We start from the raw sequence: 22,890 nt of genomic DNA, 5'->3' as shown, positions 1-22,890 counted from the left end.
CTTTAAAATTCGAATTTAATGTAAAAAATATTAAAATTTTAAACTCAAGTTTGTTTAATTTAAACTCATTTTACGTTTATTCAAATCAAATTCGAATTCAAACTTAAATAAATTTGACTTAAATATAACTCTAGTGCCCACATAGCCTCGTGACACACCCCCTCTGCAATGCTTCATTGCTAAGCATCGCCTCTTCTATCCAATTATTGCATTAAATTCCAACAATATTACGACTTCACATTAATATAAAAACACGTACCTATAAATACTTCCGGAAACTTAATTTTTATTCCTATTTTACATCGAATTATTAAATATATTACACCGACACAATGAAATGAACAAATTATTGCATTATATACTGAGTATATGTATACAAATACAATGTCAAGCGTGGGGTTCACGTTGCCAGACAAACGGCTGACAATGGCATGTTTGATGATTTCATTTTTATTTTCCGAAGAAATCTGTAGGTCCATCTTCAAAGTTGGCAAGATTCATCTTGAAGTAAGCGATGAAACGTTCCAAATATATTGCCAGAAGACTCTATTATTATTCACATTTTATTGGCTTGGAGAAACATTTGTCAAATTTTCTTCTGACTTTTTTTTTTTAAACAGAAAAAAAAAATGGCTAGAATTTAGGTGTGTTTTAGTATTAAAAAAGACCAAAGGACTTATTCCGATAGAAAGTATTATGTTTTTTTAAGTTTTTATTCTTTTATTTTAAAATTTTTATTTATTTTTAAACAGTTAAAATTAATATAATCTCAATTTCTTAATATTTTATTTCTTTTTTCTTTTTTAAATATTAAAAATTAACTATTTCACTTTTAACCTAAGTTTTAAAAAATAATATTTTTTTTTCAGAATTTAGTTTTTAAACTTTGATGCTATTATCAATGACCTCTCCCTCTTAACTCTTTCTCTCTCTTTGAAGATTTTTTTTTTTTATTTTGACCTCCACCCATAGATATTGTTAGAGGGAGAGAAAGCGTTGAGAGAGAAAGATCGTTGCTAATGACATCAAAGTTTTAAAATTAAACTTTATAAAGAGAAATATCATTTTTTTAAAATTTAGTCTAGAGATAAAATAATTAATTTTTAGGATTTAAGGAAGGAAAAAAATAAAATTTAAGTTTATTTTTAATATTAGATATAAAATAACGATTTTATCCTTAAAATTAACAAATTTAACTATTTATACGTGGGTAAATAGTTAAAAAATAAAAATTTGAAAATACAAGATACTTTTGTTAGGAATAAGTCCTTTGGCCATTAAAAAAATATATATGTGCCAAAAAGGATGGTGTAGTGGCGCGGTATAAAGGCAGGAAGGTTCATCATCGATGATGATTAAAGGGGGCGTGCCCCGCATTAAAGTTTGTTCGGTGTTAAATTAATGATGTCAATCATATTGCCCATTTCTCATTAAACAGTTAATTAAATATCGAATTTAAATATATAAAGCATACATACATGTGATGTTACTACCAATTATGACATAAAACGGCTAGTGTTTTTCATCTGCTGACTCAGAAAATCTGTGTGTTTGATTAAAACGAGTCTTAGTTCATGATAGACTTTTCTTTTTTCCCCGGTTAGGGTTGTGAATAATTTAGTTTTTTACATTATAAAATTAAATTAAAATTTTAAAAATTATAGTTTAATTTAATTTGTTTTATAGACTGCTTTAATTTGGTTTAATAAATTAAAAAAAAAAGTTTTTAATTTAGATCGCTATTTGAACAACTTTCAGATCAAATCAAATCAAACTAAATCATAAATTATATTTTTTTATATAATAAAATTATATATATAAACAATAATACGTAATTATTTATACATAACATTATGTACATAACATTCCTTATTTTTTATATATAAAACCGTATTGGATTAAAATTTTCAATAAACAATTTAGTGTATTATTTTTTATATATATTTTATCATTTTTTTTATAAATTTATTTTATAACATAAATAACTATAACTCAATTATTATTTATTAAGTATAAAATATTTGAAAATAAATAAATTTTAATTAATTTAAATCGTAGTCTTAACTAAATTAAATTATATTTTTTAATTAAATTTAATTTGATTTGGAATTTAAAATAGGTTAGTTTAATTTAAAATTTTTTAATGGGTATCAAACTGATGATGTATACTTCTATATTTTGACTTTTAAATCTCAAGTGCATTCACCCCCACCAAATCTCTACGGGAAATAGACATTTAACCTTCCGTTTAATTTTGAAGTGATTAGCAATTAAGGCCAAGTCTCGTGGGCACTTTTAGCTGACTTTTCTGCATTGAACACCTTAATAATATAAAAACTAGACATTGAAGTCTCCACGTTGCGCATCTTTGATTTTTATGTAGCTGGATTCTAGAACAAGGACCTGCCATTTATTATTTGTTGGAATAACCAATTGATTGACCATTTCAGTGACATTAATGGAGTCATGTTCAAGGCAAGCAACAATCTTCTTCCCCTTTGAATTGTCAAACTCAATGCCCCTTTGTGGTCCTTTCCCAGTTTGTAATTTTTTATTGGCCCTACGACTATATCCGACATAAGACAAATGCTACTGTTAAGTTTAATAGACCCAAAATGTCACCCATAAGCCAACTCTCTTAATGGATTTTGTTAGTCAATTGTTGAAATAATGATTTTTCCCTTCTCCAAATAAATTGTAAAAATTACCCTTAAATGAAAATTATAAATTATGTATTTTGTTATTTTAATTAATAAAATTACTTAATTACCCCTTATTATACAAGAACCAAATAATTGCTCTCAATTTTGTAAGACTAAATGTGATTCTGTTAATTAAATAAAATTGAATTTTATGTGTTATAAATCTATGAATTTTATGCTCTCCAGAGATTGGCCCTGAAAGTTGTTATGTTGTTGCATACACTCCTTAGTAGTTTTTTCGTGTTTCAATTTCAGGTTTTTCTTAAAGTTTTTCTAAGATTGAACTTCCATTTTCTCAAAATTGTTCTGTTGTAAAGATTGGACTTTCTTCCCTCTTGAAGCTCCTCTTCTCCTCCTTTTACTAGGAATAGTATCATTAGCTATCATTTATTTATCTCTCCCTCATCCATGTAAACAAATTTTCTCTTGTAGTTCTAAGATCCTCTAATAAGACCTCTGTGAAGCTCTTAACATCGCTGGTTGTACCAAGAACATAAGCACTAGTTTTACTCTTCTTTCGATTGACTTGTTCAGCACAATCTTTCTTTCTACTCTTCTTGATTTTCTTTTCTTCAGTTTTATCAAATTGAAATTAACCCTCAAAATCAGAATCATTGTCTAAGTTCTGCTGAAGTCTACTAGTATTATTGCTAGTTTCATCATAATCATGGTCCTTGAGGATAGGCTCACTAATGGAATTTGATTTTGAGTCATTGCTTGAAGAATTAAAACTCTTATCTTTCCTCCTAAAATCCCATTTGTACTAAAATTTCAGTTCATCTCCCATACTAGAGTTGGGGGGCATCATAATAAAACCAAGATGATGATTGAAGAACAATTTTAAGAGACTAGAAAACCTTTTAAAGTTAAAAACTTGCAAAGTGAAAAAAACAAAGTCATCTAATTTGATATCACCATCATCATGTTTCTTTATAAAAATAAGCAAAAACTTGTAAATAATTCCAATCATAACATGAATTTCATTGCAGAAAAAAAGACCATGATTGAATAAATGAAATTGTTTTTTTATTGTGTGTAAATTTTGGTTTGATGCATTTATTATTCGTCAAAATTTCATCTTAATAAACGAAACTCTTTTCTTATTTTTTTGTCATTTATAAGAATTATTTCTTTTGTTTATAACGCTTAAAATAAATTATTCAAATTTACTTAAATACCCTTTTTGCCAACAAAATATGATAATATTAGTTGTTTATGGGTGGAATTTTGGGTTTATTAAACTTATTGGGTGGCATGGTCGTTTCATCAAACCTTGGTTGGGAACATGTGCTTTGGCCTTAAAAAACACCCAGTTTTCTGTCCATTGACATCAGGACTTGGATTCGTAGGTCGATTGATACAAAAATTAGTTCAATAATTAGGCAACTACAGCAATCCAGATACGCTCCAAGCATAACTGAAGAGAACTCTTCTTTTGTTTCTTTTTTTTTTTTCTCTTGTTCAACGGCTGTGTTATACACGTGGCTAAACTGATCCGAATCTCGGACGTAATATAATGACATATCTGTTTGTCTTCTTTTTCCTGTGCTTTGCTTCGCTTTCCTTGTTCTCCGGGAGCTGACGAGAAGAAGAGGGTTCTATATTTTTTTTTTTCCTTTTTCTGCTTCTGCTTTTAGCTTTACTGGGTTTTATCTTCAAATTCTGGACATAGAAATGGCAGAATACGTCTATGTCTTCAACAAGGTACTATGCTTATTTGTTTACTTCAATATCATAATTTTTCCTCAGAATCTGTACTTTTTTAAAAGTTCCTTTATTTGTTCATATTCTTTTGTGAAAAAAAAAAGCTTATTTAAATGGGTTGTTCTTTAAGTTTTGTGGAAGATTGATCGGTCTGGGATTTCTGTTTTCTGTGCATGTTCTGATCTCCAGTTTCACTGTAGAGTTTATTGCATTTTGTTTTGTTTTTTAGCATTATTTGGGCTATACGAAAGTTTTTTTTTTTTTCATTATTTGGGCTGTACACAAGTTTTATGGGCGTTTTTCCTTGCTATCACTTTTCCGGTAAAAATTTTACGTTTGTGCGTACCATCATCATTTGCACTTCCTGGCTTTCAAATAATTGTTTCTTGTGTTTGTCCTATGATTTACGTCGTTCAATGAGATTAGAATGTCAGATGTCTGTAATTTTTTTTTTTTTTTGCCCACGAATTTAATTTGCTAACAAATATATTTGACACCTTTTTTTGTTTGCTTTAGGATTCTCTTATTGTAAAGCCTCCGAAGAAATCTCCATTGCTCTTAAGGATGATCGCTTTACTATTTGGGATGGTTTGTGGCATTTTAATCTGCTCAATCCGGTTAAAACATATGAGCACTGGTGCCAAATTTAAATACCAAAATACTGATATTGACATTGAGCTATCAGAGCTTCCTGGCCGTAGTGGCACCAACCAGTTAGAAGTTCATCGATTGCATTACCCAGAACCCCAGACTTTTAGCAGGTAAATAAGATTTTCTTATTTTCCAAAAGTTTTCGTCACAAGCTTATTCTCATCATGTTAAGTTTTGTTGTATGAGCAGAGCTGAATGCAAACATAATCCTGTAAGATTGTTTGCCATAATATCAATGCAAAGATCAGGGAGTGGATGGTTTGAGACCTTGTTAAATAGTCATATTAATGTGAGCTCAAATGGGGAGATTTTCTCCAAATTGGATCAGAGGAGAAATATTTCTTCAATTATAGATACCCTGGATAAAGTTTACAACTTGGATTGGTTAACTAGTGCTTCCAAGAATGAGTGCTCTGCAGCGGTTGGATTCAAGTGGATGCTCAATCAGGTATAATGTTGTCTTCTATTTTGTCTTTGTGATAACCTTTTCATTAGATGACCTATTGGTGGCCGGTAAAAGCATATTCTTTACCCATTACCATTTTGAATGTGAAACCTCTCAAGTAAACATCATTTCAGCTAACTGTTTGCCTGGAAACAGTATGTGAAATTCTTTATCATTATTGATCCAAAGAAAAATATATTTCTTAAGGTCCTTGCTTTGTTGATTTTTATGTTTGGTGAATAATGTTTTTCTTTAAGTGCAAACTTCTAAGAAGATTGTCTACTTCTTTCCTAGGCTTTTCATTAAGCATCCTATTGAACTTAGTATTATGTGCTTTCCCATACTTGTATACAAAGATTCTCATGGTTGTGACATTTGCTATTTACACATTGGAATTTGGACTGTTCCATTGCCTGATGATTAGGGATTGCAAACTTTACGAGAAGTTAAGCTATCCAGTTTCTAAATCGAGTTCAGCTTATGATGCTTTGGTTGTTAATTTAAAATAAAAATTTATAAACTGTTCTTTCAAAGAAGAGTTGGAAAAGGATGTAACTGAGAGTCCTCATTTAGATACAAGGGAACATATTATATGAATAATTATTTCTTGATGGTCCAAGGTTTGTAGTTCGCTAACTTGGTGTTTTCTTAAGGTTGGGCAGCCAGCTTAGAAATTTGAACTCTTAAATCTCTTGATTTCTATTCGCATTTGTTCAAGATTTTTGAAATTATGGAGCTATAAGAGAACATAATAACCCAAACTTGGAAAATTATAAATTTTCATCTTCCTGCTAAAGAGTCTTGTGTTTCCCAGTAAAGTAGATGTGGGATTTCTAACTTTTTAGTGCCATTATTGCCAGGTATTTCTAATTATTTGATGGCATTATTGGTCTCACATCCCCTCTGGCTTGGAAATTTAATGTTGAATTCTAGTATCAGAGCTCATTTATTTTAAATAAAATAAGGAGATTAAAAACACCTGCAAATAGTGAAGCCATTATCCTTAAGAATAAGGGAGATTTCTTTAAAGGTTTGACTATATAATATAATATGGATGTCATGTGCACAAAGCCAAAATAGTGAAGAAACTCTAGTGTAACTATCAAAGTGGTGTAGCTCCTAGCAGAAAATAATACAAAGAATGCTTTTGGGAAAGTAGATTAGCCAAGTCTTTTGGTTCTGGTGGATTTATTGAAATTCTTATGCTGACTGGTGTGCAATTGCAATCTCAAATGGGGTTATCACCTATCATGAAAAGCAACTTGTCAATGTGTATTGCATTGATCGTTCGTGTCCTTAACAAATCACAGAATATTTTCAATGCTATGTTCTTCCTTTTGAACAAAACAATGGATATTGATTTTCTGTTTCTGTATAATATAAGTCAGTATCATTAACTATGTTAGGCTGTTTAAATTGAGTGCAAAATTTTGGTTGTGCTCTTAAGAACTATTTCAGAAGTTATTTAAGTGGTTTCGTGGTTACCTTGAAGTTCAGGGACTAAGTCATCCTTAATCTGGTGGTAGATGGGTATTGTGTTGCTTGATTTTACCTTGCAACAGTTGAAAATAGCAGGTTTAGAAATATGTTATATTGATTATGCTCTTTTCAATCAAGGCAGTTTTTTGTATTGATTAGGGGGATCTAGTTTCTAAATTCTGAAAACTCTGCACTATTTTCAGATATTGGCAGTTTTTTGTAGTACAGTATTAACATGATTTCGCTTTTGAATATTTCTTTGATGGAAACAAAGCGCAAAGAGTTAATTTTGTTCTCATACCTTCTGCAGGGGTTGATGGAGCACCATAGAGAAATAGTAGAATACTTCAATCATAAGGGTGTTTCCGCAATATTTCTCTTTCGACGAAATCTGTTGCGTCGGATGGTTTCTGTACTTGCAAATTCCTATGACCGCTATGCTAAGCTACTGAATGGAATCCACAAGTCTCATGTGCATTCACCCCAAGAGGTCTCTCTCTCTCTCTTTATCTACCTTTATGTGTACATATATACTACATATATGATCTTGAACTCTTTGCTATGAACATCTCATAGGCCAAAACACTTTCAAGCTATAAGCCCACCATCAATTCCACATCATTGTTAGTTGATCTGAAGGTAGTGGAGTCAACAGCAACTCAAGCTTTAGAATACTTCAATAATGCTCGCCACATTGTTCTATATTATGAGGATCTTGTTAAGAATCCTTCGGTGAGGATTATTCATACATAAATCTGAGAATGTTGATGTTGCAACAACACTCAATAGTTTCTATATATATTCTTATTTCTATGCAATGGTCATAATTCTGATTGTTTGTTGCAGAAAGTAAGAGATGTTCTCGAGTTTCTGAGGCTCCCGCAGATGGAACTAACAAGCCGACAGGTTAAAATTCACAAAGGTTCATTGTCAGAACTTATACAGAACTGGGATGAAGTCAACAGAACACTCCACGGAACAGTTTATGAGAATTTTTTGAATGCTGACTATTAAAGATGACTGCTCTGCTAACTAGTGAAACGGTGTGAATACCAACTCCAACTGATTTCGTTAGAGACAGGATGATATACCTGATGAAATTTTGGCTTCCACTATGTATCTCTGGCTTCCTCAATCCCTCGTCGAGTATGTCTCTGATCTTATTGATCATAGAAACACCATGTAAATGTCAGCTAATTAAAGCAATTGTAATTTCAAGTAGTTACTTTTTTCTTTATTTCTGTTCTTGATTCGCATTTTAGTAAAATGCTATATAGGGATATCCTAAGCTTATTGGATGTCCATTTAGGCTACAACAAGAGCCCCATGTTTAGGCCAGGTGAAGAGCACACTTCCTCATCGATAGGGGACTATACTGCTACAAGGTCATACCTTTTGGTCTTAAGAATGCTGGAGCCATGTATCAGCAACTGGTCAATATATTAAAAAAAAGCGGACGAAGTCTATGTGGACAACATACTAGTCAAGTTTAAATTTGTTGAAGATCACATCACACACCTAGGTGACATGTTCAATGTCCTCCGAGCGTACCAAATGGAATAGAATCTCCTAAAATGTACATTTCTAGTTAGTTCAAGGAAGTTCCTAGGTTTCATGGTCAACCGGCATGGAATTGAGGCGAATACAGAAAAGATAAAAATGCTTTGGATATGAAAAGTTCAACGAAGCTAAATCATGTACTAGTATAGCGGGCAGAGTAGTAGTGCTTGATTGCATTGTTTCTAGGGCGACAAACAAATGCCTTCCTTTCTTTTACGCCGTCAATGGGCAAAGAAAGTCAAAAGGACGAAGAAATAACTAAATAAGAACAAGCATTTCAAGAAATCAAAGAGCACCTCAGACAACCATTGTTGTTATCAAAACAGACAGGAGGAGAAACTTTCCTCTCATACCTAGCGATGTCATAACATGCGATTAGTGTTGCCTTGGTCCTAATGGCTTGTATATTACGTTGGCAAGTGCTTGCACGACATAGAAAAGATGCACCCGAAAGGACTGGGTAGCCGTTTTAAAGCCTAAAATATTTGGATTAGGGTCTTCAGAATTTGTAACGTGAGTGGATTGAGTTAAGCCCAAAATCTCTAATCCCAACCTTAGTCTTAAATGCACTTGTTTTATGGGCTTAGCACAACTCAGCCGAGACCCACCGCATGGAAGGAAGGAAATGGGAATATTACAATCTCAAAATAAGTGGGGACTGCCTGCATGCGCGTGGCACACAAACATTTTACTCATCATGTGACTAGGGTTGGATTCGAATCAAATTTATTCAAATTTAAATTTGGCTCAAACAAGTTTAAAATGAGTTCAGTTTAAACAAGTTTGAGTTCGAATATAAGAATTCAATATTTTTAAGCTTGAGCTTGTATTTTAGAGATATTCAACTCGTCAAGTTTACAAGTATAAAAAATTTAATGGAAAATGACATTTTTTTGACTAAAATATAGTAAAATAACATTGTTTTAATACCGAGCTAAGCTTAAAGCTCAATTTCAGCTCTAACTTGAGCCAAATTCAAACACTTTTAAAGTAAACTCGATGAACTTGAACTTGATTTGGCTCAAATCTAGCTCTACACGTGACAACATACAACCCTAAGCTAGCCCGGTTGCAACCTTGCTATATAAATATATAAGAGCGAAAGAGTTCATATTAGAGATAATTTAAAGTTTTCACTTCTTGAATGACATGACAATTATCAGTTCAATTGTGAAGAAGCTACCATTACTTGCAGTAATTTCATTTTAGTTCATAAAGCAGTAACCGAAAGAGAGATTTGTGCATCCAAGATTCGGCAGTAATATGCAAGCTATCACACCGCACAAAGAATCAAGTTGTCTTTGTACTATCTAAATATTTAATCAGGCAATTATTTACTCATTAAATTATGTCTATAATAAGATTAGTGGGAGGAAGACTGGGGCCTGCCTGGGGTTCCCAACGTTGAGGAGCCGACCATGCACAGTGGAGTTTTCTTTTTGCAATAATTTCTTCACTCATTTTCAATTACATGGTGAATGACAGGTTGGGGCATGGCACTTAGTTTGGTCATCGTTGGTTTGACTTCTTCACTACAAGCAAAGTGATAAAAACCCTAGCTTGTGAGTGGCACAGTCCACCACATATGGTGGTTTGTGGCCCCAGACCTGTTGGAGATTTGATTTAAGTATCCTTTGACTCTTGATACATAAGTTTTTTTAATGACGGCACGGCAATCAGTATTCAACCATGTTGTAATGTAGTGTCAATATGAGATCATCATGAACTAATTAACATATATACCTAATAATATTATCTTAAAGAAAAAGATTCAATTAATAACAATGACGATAATAATATTAACAATAACATTACTATATAATAATTCAGTTGTTTATCTTGTAGTATATTTCGGTTCATTGATATCATTTCATTTTTGTCTCTTCATTTAGAAGAACTCCAAAAGAAATCATCATCAAATAATAAAAATAAATTATTTAACTTTAGCAAATAATGGTGATTCAATCATTTGAAATCAAACATTAACAAAATTAGTGAAATATTAAAATTTTTTAAAAAAAAGTTTGAATTTAAATCTTTAAAACGCTTATAAAACATTGATTTATACCTTATAATCCTATTAAATAAGAATATGTTTAAGTTTCTTTCAAGAATCATGAACAGAAATAAAGTATAAAAAGATGTAGCTTTTATGAGTTATAGTGGGAGGATCTCCATGATTTGTGACAGAACGAATATGAAAAATCAAATTCGTATTATATAAAAGGTAAATCATTTTGGAATCGTCTATCATATATATCACTAATTTGAGTCAATACTCATGATTATTGATGCTCAGTCAAATCACGGCTGTTCTACATACCACTCGTTGTTTCAAAAAGTTTTCCCATTAGTGGCAGCTAACTATAGTGCAGTTACTGTTGCGTCAAATATTGTTTAGATTTTCAAAACCCTAATAGAGCTGGAATGTTGAAGAATATCCAAAGAAGAACGACAATATTTTTTTCACAAAATAGTTGAGATCTCAGTTTCCAAATCTCTGTATGATTCGGCTTTCATTAAACAAAAAACAAGTTGGATGATTATGGCAAGACAGTTGTTGAATTCTATGTGTCTGTTGATCCCACTAACAACAAACCACTTCCATCTTTTTAAATTGATGATACACCTAGGAGAATTCCGTAGAACTTGTGCTTCCAAAGTTTTTTAATTTGAAAAAAAAAAAAATTACTAGTTATGTATGTAATCTGTTTTGAGTAAACTCTAAAAAACAATTTTAACCAGAGACAAAGATGTATTCTTTTTTTTTTTTGACCGATCGCTGACAAATAAAGAGAAGTTGGTCACTTATCACAATTTTATTTTCAGAGCATTATGCTTAAAAGTCTATTTGAGTGACATAGGTTTGGTTGTTTCAAACTTAGATTGATCTAGCGAAATTATTCTCACTCCTCTCTGAAGCTCTCCATTAATTAGAAAAAAACATTACTAAAAAATCTATCTGATGTATATTCCAATTAAAGGATACCGCTAGAGACAATATAATTCTGATCATAGTTCCATTGGATTAATTGTTTCAAAATAGTCTATACCAGATTTTGTTGAAACCCCTTAACCACTAGTGCTTTTGAATTGTACCATCAGAATAACATTTTGTTCTAAGAACTCAGTTATGCCAAGTACATGCATAGAATTGGTCAGAGGACCAAGACTCCAAGTATAATTTTTAACAAAGTTAGAGTATTCATCTTGCATGACCTTAAACCAATAACCAAATCAACCAAAGCTCCAGTCACATTTTCTGGTTCAGAATATCCTGGATTTATAGCTGACACAATAAGTAACTTGGGATAAGGATAGCATTGGATCCACATTTCAATAGGTTTGACTTAAAAACATCACTTTCAACAATCTCAAGAGGTTTCAGCCATTAACAACATATATCCAGACTCTTTTATTAATAGATTTTAAAAATGTAGGCATAATCGCCTTCCAATATGGATAATTAATTTCATCCAACATAGAAGCTCTAGTAGTATATCTTCACTCTCGAAACATATACATTTAGAGGAAAAAGCAAGGTTTACAAATTCTAGAAAAATTAAACACAACAACTAAACCCATGAGGATCTATTGAATATAAGAAGATTAAGAACTAGCTCTGATACCAATCGGAAGTCTATTTGTGAGTGATATGGGCTTGGTTGTTTCAAATTAAATTGAGCTACCAAAATTGTTCTCACTTATCTCTTACATAACACACTCAAAAAGCAAAAAAAATAAAAAATAAACATGCAAAGTAAAGGATACCTAACAATTTTTACATGATTTAACTAATATTCAACTCAGCCTCATCCATGGGACTAAGTCTGGCTCAATCAAATCATTAAGTAATAAACCTAACTATTGTATTAAAAGATGAAATTAACATACAAAGTAAACTCTCTCTTTACTAAATTGATTTTCTAACTCTCCTAATATCATTACTATTACCTAGATCTAAAATACTAAGTATCCCACTCGGTAGTTCAAACTCTTCTTGAACATTCAAGTTGAAAACCCTTAAGGTTCTGGTCTTGAAATCCCTTCAAGCTTCAGTTACAGATTTGTATCCCATGATCTGAAAATAAACTAACCCACAAGACGAAGAGTAGAAAACCAAAGAAACAAAATGCAATACTTCTCTACACAAAATAAGATTAACCTGAACAAGTAGGGTACTAAACATTAAAATCAAAGAAATTTAGGTAAATCATTTTATAGAAGAATGCGAGATTAGTTACTCAGTATGGGTGAACTAGGGATTGACACTTATATAGAATCATAACAGTATATCTTGTCAACAAACAACAAAATTGAATATGGACAAATAAAGTTATAAATTATACTTAAATGAAAAATTACATCTAAATGTTCACACAAAATGCAATCATATACACACAAAAAGCAAGACAAATGTCTTCACACAAAAACCAAATATAAACACAAATATTCATATTTTGCCAATTACTTTCAATGCTTATGAGCAATTATATGTAAAAATATGTTTTTATATATTAATTAAGAATGTTGGAGAAAATTATTTATGATTTCCACATTGAGGAATCTGTCAGTAATCATTCAGCGCAATTAATAGTATGCAACAGACCATAGATAATAAGATTTCAAACAGTTGGACAGATGGGTTTCACTTGAATTTGTCGACCAAAAGAATTATTTAACTTGCACACGAGCCATCAAATAAAATACTATATATTTGCGAGTGGATAGTACAGGCAAATCCCTGACTTTTTGTGCATTTCGGCGGTGTTCATTGAGAGTTCAAAGTCTTGGATTTAAGAAAAATTTTAAGTTGGCCACTGCTGTTTCATTTTTGTTTACTTTATGATTGTTAAAAAATGATGTAGCTAAAAGTAGAAGATAAAATATAAGAAGACTTAGCATGCAAATTATGGTGAGAGATCTTTAAAAGATCCAATTCATATAAACCGTCGAAATTGATATTGACACGAAGGGTCCACTTGTTTAATTTTTTAAATTTATTATTTATGAAATGATTATTATGGTTTAGGATTTTCAGAGTGTATGCACTTGACGCCTATAAATACCATAAGGCACAAGAGAATTTTATCATACCTCCTTATAGCTCTTCCTTCTTCAGTGAGCTCTCATAATTCTATCATTTAAGTAATTTGTCCTTTCACCAAAGATGGCGGATAACCGATCCATGAACACTTGTGTTATCCTTCTAGCTTTAATTGCCTGCAGCCATGCACTTCTTTGGGCTGAAGGGAGACAGTTAAAGATCATGGAGAAAGAAGAAACAGCGAAGCATGGCAGCAAAAACATCAATTTTCAGCAGAATTCTGGAGAGCTCAAAGAAGACTCCCTGTCAACAAAACCGAGTGTTGACAATCCTTCTGCTGAAAACGCTGTAAGTGTGACAGGGAAAAAAGAAATATACCCACCCATGCGTTTGGTTGAATCAGCCGCATCAGACACAGATGATTTTCGACCAACAACACCAGGAAACAGTCCTGGTGCTGGCCATAAACATGCTTTTGAAGGAGAAGAAGAACTTGACTCCAGAGTCAAAGGTGACGAGAGCACCACCGTTACAGCTGCAATAGCTATTGAGTCTCCCCCTCCAACTCCGACTTTGCCATTTGGGGCACGTCCAACCCCAAAACATGCAGATGGCTTCAGGCCTACAGCTCCAGGTCACAACCCCCGTGTCGGGCATGCCATTCAAAACTAGGGCTACTTATCCTTCAAATAATTAAACCGATTGTTTGACAAAGCTTTTGTGAGTCTATCAACGATTCATTTAGGTCTTTGAATCCAGGTGTTAAGTTGGCACGTAGAATTTCTGTTTGATGTACAAATATTAGTATGTCCATGTACAAGCTGGTCTGTTTATTTATGTTATAAGTCTCTCTGTGGACTCAGCCTCCGTCCTATATATTTTATGGAAATAAAAGAAAGTCTTTTCATTATTGTCTTTATACCGGCAGAAAATCTTGAAATCTAAAAGCCACAACATTGATGGATATGTGGAAATAATGAACGTCTTAATATTAATTCAAAAGTTTTAGCTTTATGTAATAATAGTCTAGATCCATCAATCGGAAAAGAAAATAACAGCATTATGCTAAAAAAAAAAAAACTTACCATTTGGGCAGTCTTTGCCCCAACTTTATGAATTTACTAATGTAAGAAATCTAAACCATCGAAGCATGTTGAAAGTATAAATACTTTTTACAATTCTAAATTAAGACCGATGTACATGAGATCAAATATATGAATTATAAATCAAACATGCCAATTAACATAAACAGCCATGTAAGTCGACTAGATAGAAGTGTACAGTTCGGTTTAGTTCTATTCAAAAATATTTTCAAATGAAACCAAGAAAAATTATTTAGAAAAATCTTAAATCAAATCAAAGTCTACGGTGTTTCAAATCAAACCAAATTATACTAAAATATTATAATTTAACCTAGTCTGATTTACGATAGTAAAAAAAAAAGTATTATCAACAAAATATGTGATACCAATCACATTTTAATTTATTCTCTCAACCTATCTACAAAGTTTCTTGAATTTTAATTATCTTTAGTGTCAATACTATCTCAGGGTTAATGCAACAAATATTAGGAATATGTATAATTGTTTATATTATTAAATGTATTTTTAATTGTGAATAAGTAAAGTGAAATGCTCATCAATGTATGTGATGAGAAAAATTTAAATCTTTATTAGCGGCATCATAATTTTTGTATTCAATTTGATTAATATGTTATTGTTAATTAAGAAAAACAGTTTCCTTCTTTTTCTTTGATAGCGATTACCTTATCTTATTTTTTGCTGTCACGTTTATATATTAAAATTAGAGATAGGTGGAAACGAAAAATCCTGATGCATCTATTTGCTCTTTTTTTTTTTTTTAATTTTTGATCAATTCTTCTGTTTTGTAATATGTAATGTTCTTGTATTGAAAGTAATTTAAAAGACTTTTTGTACAAAATTGATTCAAAAAATAATTGTTGGAGAGCGTCTTTATCTTTAATATAATATAGTTTATATCAAATATGTTCCATTTGTAAAAGGACATGTGTGTGTATATAACGATTTATGATTTGATTCGGTTTAAAAATCATCCAAAACAAATGTAAACTGTAAATCACCTTCTAAAATTTGTCGAACCGAACCAAAGTAATTTTTAACCCAAACTAAACCAAAGCATTTTTAAACCCAAATCAAACCATGAATTTTGAACCCAAATCCAAACCAAACCTCTCAAATTCAGGTCTTTTTCATTGGGTTGTAATTAAGGAGGTAATAAACTACTTACAAAAGATCAAATATTGATGGTTGTAAAGATGAAATTAAATCCATTTTTAGATATATTTTTATACTCGATAAAGAGGTCATTTTCTAGAAAAGTGATTAGTCATTTGTAGCCTTCTCAACCATGTACATTGAATTGTAGTTTGCTATGAGATGGCTTCTTAAGGTGTGTAATTGAAAGATTACATCTTTAAACTACTTATAATCAATTTTATTTTTAGGTAAAACTTATGATCTACTATGATAACAGTGCATTTGTGTTTTTCACTAAGAACAACAAGACCATTAATACATTGAGACATCCAAATAAAATATTTTACAGTCAAAAACCTCACAAAAGAGGGAGATATTATGATAAACTATATGAATACAAAGTTGATGTAAGATAATCCCTAAACCAAATGATTAAGGTTTGTAAACTTCAAGGTTATATTGAAAACATGAGAGTATTTTTGGTCTTTAAATATTTAGAGTTAGTGGAAGTTTTATATTATAAGTTGTGGACTTAATGTTTTTGTTTTTATTTAAGTTAATGGATGATTAATCATAATCATATTGATATAATTATTTATGTGTATTATCGCATATATAAGGTTATAATACAACAAGACTTATGTTTTATATATCTTGAGTATGACATTATGTGTTGTAATAATTTGAGAGAATTATTGAAATATACTAGCTTCATTAATAGCTATGTGATTTCCCTTGTCTCTCCGCAACAAATAAAGGTTATTGTGAAATTGAGATTTCTTTTGTTTTTCTCTAAAACATGAAAAATAATGGAAATCATAAGGGAAATCGATAAAGAAATAACACTGTTCGGGATGACTTGATTAGGTGCTATTTATATCGTAACTCATAAATCATTAATCTGTGTTAATTTGGTTATTAGTTAATAGTGATAATAAATGATCTTATGTCAATTAAAAAATTAAGAATGTCTTGCTTTATTGTTGGTAAATCATATTGATTGAATTGATTATTGTAGTGTTATCTTTAGACTACTTTTTTTTCAAATCAGTGGTTCCTTTAAAGTTTAAATGTTGGTTAGCTCATAGTAAAAAAAAATCTTTAAAATAAAATAAAATAAAAATAGTTAATATCGTGGCAGTGGGAGAATATAAAAATAATCTTAAGAATAAACCTAATATATTTTATAGGCTATGATTTAGATAAATGACATCATTGTAGACTTTGAGATTTATTGTATCTTTGATGAAATCTAATAACTTATTATTTTTTAATTGAGTCTTTTTTATAAAATTCTAACTCAACAGTTTTAAACATTGAAAGTCGTTATTCAAAAAGGTTTAAGAGCTAAAAAGTAGTCATTGTGATGTAGTAAACTTCAATAAAGCCACTTGTTCAGAAAGCATAACACATAAAACATTCATGTGAACTTAAAAAAATTTGATTCAGCATGTTATAATATATACATTATCTTGCATATTAATTATATTATATTTGATGTAGAATTATCTTACAAGTTGAACACTGTCAGAACTTTTTTTTATTTTTACATAAGCAGAGAGGAGCAACAGAATAGTTAAGAAAAGACCTTTATAAAGTGCATTGTTGGGACTAAATTTACCGATTGTTTATACACTCCTCTCTTTACTTAATCTAAATGTGCACTTCACGTTGCAACATGTTATTATATATAGTCTTAGAATCGGCACTGTATTACAATACATGCATGATAAATTGTATATTCTCCAGTTGTTACCCTAATTATCTTAACCTTTTAATATATTGTATGGTTGTAAAAATTCGACAACACCTCAAATGTATAAATGTTTTGTACTACTTCCCTCTTCAGTTTGCTTTTTGTTGAGAAAAAAAATTAAATACGGCAAGTCCTCACAAGTGGCGGCTGCATGTGCAGGGAAACTTCACACCCAACCGTTTTACAAAAAGAATTCTCCACTATTTAGGACCTGTGAATGGTGATACTCCTGTCATTTGGTTATTTCAGCTCTATAAATACCGAGGAGAGGAAAGGGTTTAGGCATGCAATTTGCTAAGTGTGGCCTATTTGTTCTGAATAGCTCTAGTTGGTTCAAGTTTTCAGGTTTTTGTCTCCTTCAAGTTACTTGCTCAGTTGTTAAAGCTTATCTCTAGGGCTTCTCTCTATGGCTCAAATCAAGCTAAACTTTGCTTGTCTTGTCCTCGTCCTGATTGTCTGCCAAGAGATTCAAAGTATCGAGGGAAGACATTTAAAGTTAGTGAGACAAAATGAACTCCCAAAGCTTCAAATTTACAACAAAATCCTCGAAGAAGAAACAAGGAAGCTTGTTGAGCAAAAAAACAACTTGCATGGTGACGAAAACACCACCGTTACGGCTGCAAACCCTGATGTGTCTCCCCCTACAGCTCCGAGTGTGGCAGTTGGGGAATCCCCACCTCCACCCCCAAAACATGCAGATGACTTCAGGCCCACGGCTCCAGGTCGCAGCCCCGGTGTTGGGCATGCCATTCAAAACTAGGGCTACTTTTCATTTGTTTATGTATTCCTCATGCTATTATATGTATTTGCGCTACTATGGTGTTGCTGAATTTTTCAGGTCCTCGTCTTGTCTGAAAACTAAAATAAACATTATGTATTGTGGTAACTGAGTTTTCATTTATTGCATCATATAAACTATCGTATTTCAGGTATAGTTCATGTAATTTAATTGTTATTCTATAAGATGTTTGTTTGTATAAAGATGTCTTGATTCTCATTAAGGCAACGTAATTTGGGGTTTCTTACTACTTCTTTACCTTCCAAATTATCAGAATCTTGCACCAATTGCGGTCAAAGGATCCACACTCTTCACTGATAACTTTCAGTTCTACAATGAAATCACATTGCACTCCCATTTACATAAAGACAAGTTATACCTCGCTAATACACGCGATGTATAGTCAGTTCGTTATGTGTTGAATTTTGATGTAGACTTTGCTGAGACGCCGGTTTACTTGTACACCTTGAGAAAACATTGGCTTTTTCATATACGAGTTTTTACACTTGTTAGTAACATTTTTCTATTAATTAATCTGTAATCATATTTGCGCACTTTGAACTGTCTAATTGCAAGATATATAGTATTACCACCTTCAAAATTTATACTACATGAATGCTCTTAAAAAATAAATTGCAAATATTTCAATATGAAGGATTCCATTAACCATTTCATTTCATTGGGCAGCCGAAAGAGAGATTTGTGAATAGTAGTGAAAGATTCAAGAGAGGAAGACAGCCTCAAATTAATTTAGACCTAAAAAGCGGAGTAATAACTATAGCTAGTAGTAGCTAATTAAGTTAATATCTAGTTGAAAATAATACTAGTATTACTGTTTACTAGTCGTTCATCTACAATTTTTTATGTTAGGGACTGAAAAAAAATACTTGATTGATTCTATTATAAATAACTCCATCACCATCATTACTCGTAAATTTACACACTTGGTTAATAAATTACGTAAAAATTATGTTGTAATTCATGAATCATGACATATTACTTCTCCTTTTTATCTTGATTATTCTTCGTTAGAATCTTGCCAGAACACTTCATATTTTGCCAATCTATGTAATATTCCAAATTAGTATTATGGACTCCTAAAATAAAATATTATGATTACAAGACCGCGATTGGGCAGTAATGGCAGAAGAAATACAGTAAAAAAATTATAATATAATGGACAGTTGGAATTCCGAGCATGAGGCGGATCTTTGTCGGCCAACAAAAGTCGCTATATCAAACAAATAGCATAAGCAAACTAACTTTAGTTTATAGCCATTAAATATAAACCAACCTCGTGCACTACATCCCAGAAAGTCAACAATGAGAGTCCTATTTATTTTTGTACTCTGGATCTAATTAATTAATTTTTATTGTTTATAAGATTAGTGGGAGGGAGGCGCTGGGGTTCCAAACCTCGAGGAGCCAACCATGAACACACGAGGAAATATTTGCAAGCTTGTGAATGTGAGTGGCATAGTCAACCCACTCGACCCATGGGGGTTGTAATTACTCTACAGCGCTGTTGTTCTTTTTACTTTTTTGATTCTACAAGAACATTCATTTTATCGAGACATTATTTTTTGTCTTTCAATTATAGGAAACGTTCAAGTTCAGAACTATAAGAAATGCAAGATTCATAATTTTATCATTAGTCATGAAAATTGATATTCAGTCAAATTACGGCTGTTATACAAACCATACATTACTGTCAAAAAGAGTATCCATTGGGGCGGCGAATACAAAATCTTTCTTTATTTGAAATGTATTTTTGCACCAAGTCTATAGTGCTTTTATTGTTACGTAAAATATTGTGTAGATCTAATCTAATTACTAGAAGTCAGCAATAGGGAAAGAATGAAGAATAGCTCAAAAGAATATTCACTAAAAGGCAGCTGGCATGTGCTCATTTTTAAGCAAAATCTTTCCATGGAAATACTTTCAGCAAAATCTTTTTGCAAAAGCAATATATAAGTAACATTTTTTAAAGAAATCTTTTATAAAAAAATATTGCTAATATATTTTGCTTCAGAAAATAATATAGAAATCAAGTGATTTTATCAGTATAGATTGAAAAAAGTTAATACTCAAACGCACTAGACAGATTTGTGGCATCATTATAATTAACAGATCAAAGTGTTTGTAAGGTGAAGCTGTGCAATATTATTAAAGACGAAATTTTTATAGAGGTTGATCTTATTAAGGTTTTGGGTCCCAAAACCTCCTATTCCTCTAATGTGATATCGACTAAATAAAAAATGAGAAATGCTCTCGAACAGCACTAGTAGCATATAACTTCTATGAGGCTCAATGAATATTTCCCACTTATCTTTGACGAAATGATCATTTCTCATTTTTTTAAGTTGAGAAAACTCTTTTTTTTCATTATCTGTTAAAATCAAATGTTAGTTTTAACAGTTAAAAACAATTTTTTTTGTCGTTTTATATATGATATTATAGGAATCATATTTATTACACAACTAATTATTTAAACAAATTACATGTCGCTCCAAGTGCTTTTATATTTTTTTTCATATCTTCATTTTTTTCCAAATTCGTTGAAGATTGTCGACGGACCCATAAAGCCCAGTTTCCGGACAAGTCATATCCACTAACGAACTGAAAATCCGCAGTTCTCATGTATGATTTTTCATTCAATATTTACAAAAAAAAACTTAAACAAACTTGTGCAACCAATTTGAGATAAGAAAAACATTTTAACACAAAACCCATAAATTCTAAACCCAAATTACTAAGCAATACACCCAACTACCAGATACAAAGATGAAATTAACATACAAAGTAAATATAAAATACTGTATTCCACTCAGTTGTCCAAACTCTCTTTGAACATTCAAGCTGAAATCCCTTTAGCTCCTTGTCTCAAAATCCTTTCAAGTTTCAGTCACAGATTCGTATCCCATGATCTGAACAAATAAAGAAACCTCAAGACAAATTTCAGAAAAACAGAGAAACGAAACACAATACTTCGCTACACAAAATAAGATTAACCTGAACAAATAGGGCTCTAAAAATTAGTGTCAAAATCAAAGAAATTTAAGTCAATCATCTCACAAAAGAAGGTAAAATTAAATACTTAATAAGGATGAATCAAAGAGTGACACATTTATAGAATCATAACGGTAAATCTGGACAACAAACAACAAAATTGAACTCAGGCAAAAGTTGTCATATGTACTTAAATGAAAAGCAATAGTCAGATGTTCACATAAGATCCGATCATGTGCACACAAAAAACAAATGTGAATATAAATATTTATATACTGCCAAGTACTTTTAATGCTTTTAAGCAATTATTGTAAAAATATGTTTATAGATATTAATTATTCTATGTAAAATAAGTTTTTATATATTAATTAAGAATGTTGAAGAAAATTATTTGTGATTTACACTGTACCTTTCAGCGGTAAGTAATTATTCAGTGCAATTGATGGTATGTAACAGACCATAAATAATAAAATTTCGAACAGTTTTGAGGATAGATAGGTTTCACTTGAATTTGTTGACCAGAAGAATTATTTAACTTGCACACGAAACATCAAATAGAATATTATAAATTTGCGAGTGGATAGTACAGGCAAATGTTGGAAATAAAATTAAACAGAGTAATAAAACAGGAATAATGCAGGCAGCAATAAAAAGAAGCAGATGCTTTTATTAATAAAATAGCTGGTACATTCTTGAACTAAAAACGTGAACTGCCTATATATATATAAAAGCTTAAAACAATAAACCAAGACTTTCGGAACACTCCGTCACTAACAAAGGTCCACTACAGCCACTACCAGATTATTAGCAGCAACAACACCCACTATGTAATTGACTGAAACAAACTGTAAACAACTAAGCATAAAATCCGCCCAATCCTTTGAATCACGTCTTAACACTCCCCCTTGATTCAAAGTTGCATACACCAAGCAATCTTCTGAAGTAGCAGAATTTCTCCTGTGATAAGGCCTTCGTAAGTATGTCCGCCAATTGCTCGTCGGTGCTACAGTACTTCATGACTATCTTCTCCTTTGCAACGAGGTCACGAATGAAATGGTGACGTAGCTCGATATGCTTTGTTCTGCTGTGAAATGTTGGATTCTTTGTCATGGAGATCGTTGCTTTGTTGTCACAAAATATGTCTGTTGGTCCTTCTTGTTCTTGTTGAAGTTCAGCCAACACTCTCCTTAGCCAAATGGCTTGACAAGCTGCTGAAGTTGCTGCCACATACTCAGCTTCGGAGGTCGACAACGCCACCGTTGCTTGCTTCTTTGAGCTCCAAGTGATCACTCCTGATCCTAGAGTGAAAACATTAGCCGAAATGCTTCGTCGATCATTCAACGAACTTGCCCAATCACTATCCGTGAACCCGCATAATCTGAAATTGAAAGCTTTAAAGTACCAAATTCCATACTCCATAGTTCCAGCAATATAACGCAAGACCCGCTTTGCTGCTCCATAATGAACCTTGGAAGGTTGATGCATAAACCTAGAAATAACACCAACAGGAAATGCAATATCG

General features: G+C 31.6%; 3 protein-coding genes across 4 annotated transcripts; all 3 read left to right on the top strand.

The window, feature by feature from the left end:
• Window positions 1-4,068: 4,068 nt before the first annotated feature.
• Window positions 4,069-8,218, top strand: LOC123198910. Of its 2 annotated transcripts, none has more exons than XM_044613717.1 (6): window positions 4,069-4,406; window positions 4,923-5,167; window positions 5,247-5,505; window positions 7,292-7,471; window positions 7,558-7,620; window positions 7,828-8,218. In XM_044613717.1, exons 1-6 carry the CDS (start codon window positions 4,377-4,379, stop codon window positions 7,993-7,995), a joined length of 945 nt encoding a protein of 314 aa, XP_044469652.1. In that variant the 5' UTR covers window positions 4,069-4,376; the 3' UTR covers window positions 7,996-8,218. The 2 variants fall into 2 exon arrangements, with proteins under 2 accessions (XP_044469652.1, XP_044469650.1); XM_044613715.1 differs by having other exon boundaries at window positions 7,558-7,713.
• A 5,493-nt stretch (window positions 8,219-13,711) lies between these two features.
• Window positions 13,712-14,260, top strand: LOC123199578 (precursor of CEP9-like). Its single transcript, XM_044614612.1, has one exon. It carries the CDS (start codon window positions 13,712-13,714, stop codon window positions 14,258-14,260), a length of 549 nt encoding a protein of 182 aa, XP_044470547.1.
• Window positions 14,261-17,987: 3,727 nt separating this feature from the next.
• LOC123199577 (precursor of CEP5-like) lies at window positions 17,988-18,341 on the top strand. The gene has a single exon (XM_044614611.1). The coding sequence runs from the start codon at window positions 17,988-17,990 to the stop codon at window positions 18,339-18,341; it is 354 nt and encodes a 117-aa protein (XP_044470546.1).
• The last annotated feature ends 4,549 nt before the right edge of the window (window positions 18,342-22,890 follow it).

Source organism: Mangifera indica, chromosome 16 (assembly GCF_011075055.1).
Source record: "Mangifera indica cultivar Alphonso chromosome 16, CATAS_Mindica_2.1, whole genome shotgun sequence".
Lineage (NCBI taxonomy): Eukaryota > Viridiplantae > Streptophyta > Magnoliopsida > Sapindales > Anacardiaceae > Mangifera > Mangifera indica.
Note: the sequence above shows the minus strand (reverse complement) of the source record. Positions and strands in the feature narration are given on the sequence as shown.

Excerpts from the sequence above, each read along its gene's own strand:
- LOC123199578 (XM_044614612.1), top strand. The coding sequence starts at position 13,712 with ATGGCGGATAACCGATCCATGAACACTTGTGTTATCCTTCTAGCTTTA.
- LOC123198910 (XM_044613715.1), top strand. The coding sequence starts at position 4,377 with ATGGCAGAATACGTCTATGTCTTCAACAAG. Across the intron at positions 5,168-5,246 it reads GAACCCCAGACTTTTAGCAG|AGCTGAATGCAAACATAATC; the intron begins GTAAATAAGATT and ends TTGTATGAGCAG. Across the intron at positions 7,714-7,827 it reads ATCTTGTTAAGAATCCTTCG|AAAGTAAGAGATGTTCTCGA; the intron begins GTGAGGATTATT and ends TGTTTGTTGCAG.
- LOC123199577 (XM_044614611.1), top strand. The coding sequence starts at position 17,988 with ATGGCTCAAATCAAGCTAAACTTTGCTTGTCTTGTCCTCGTCCTGATT.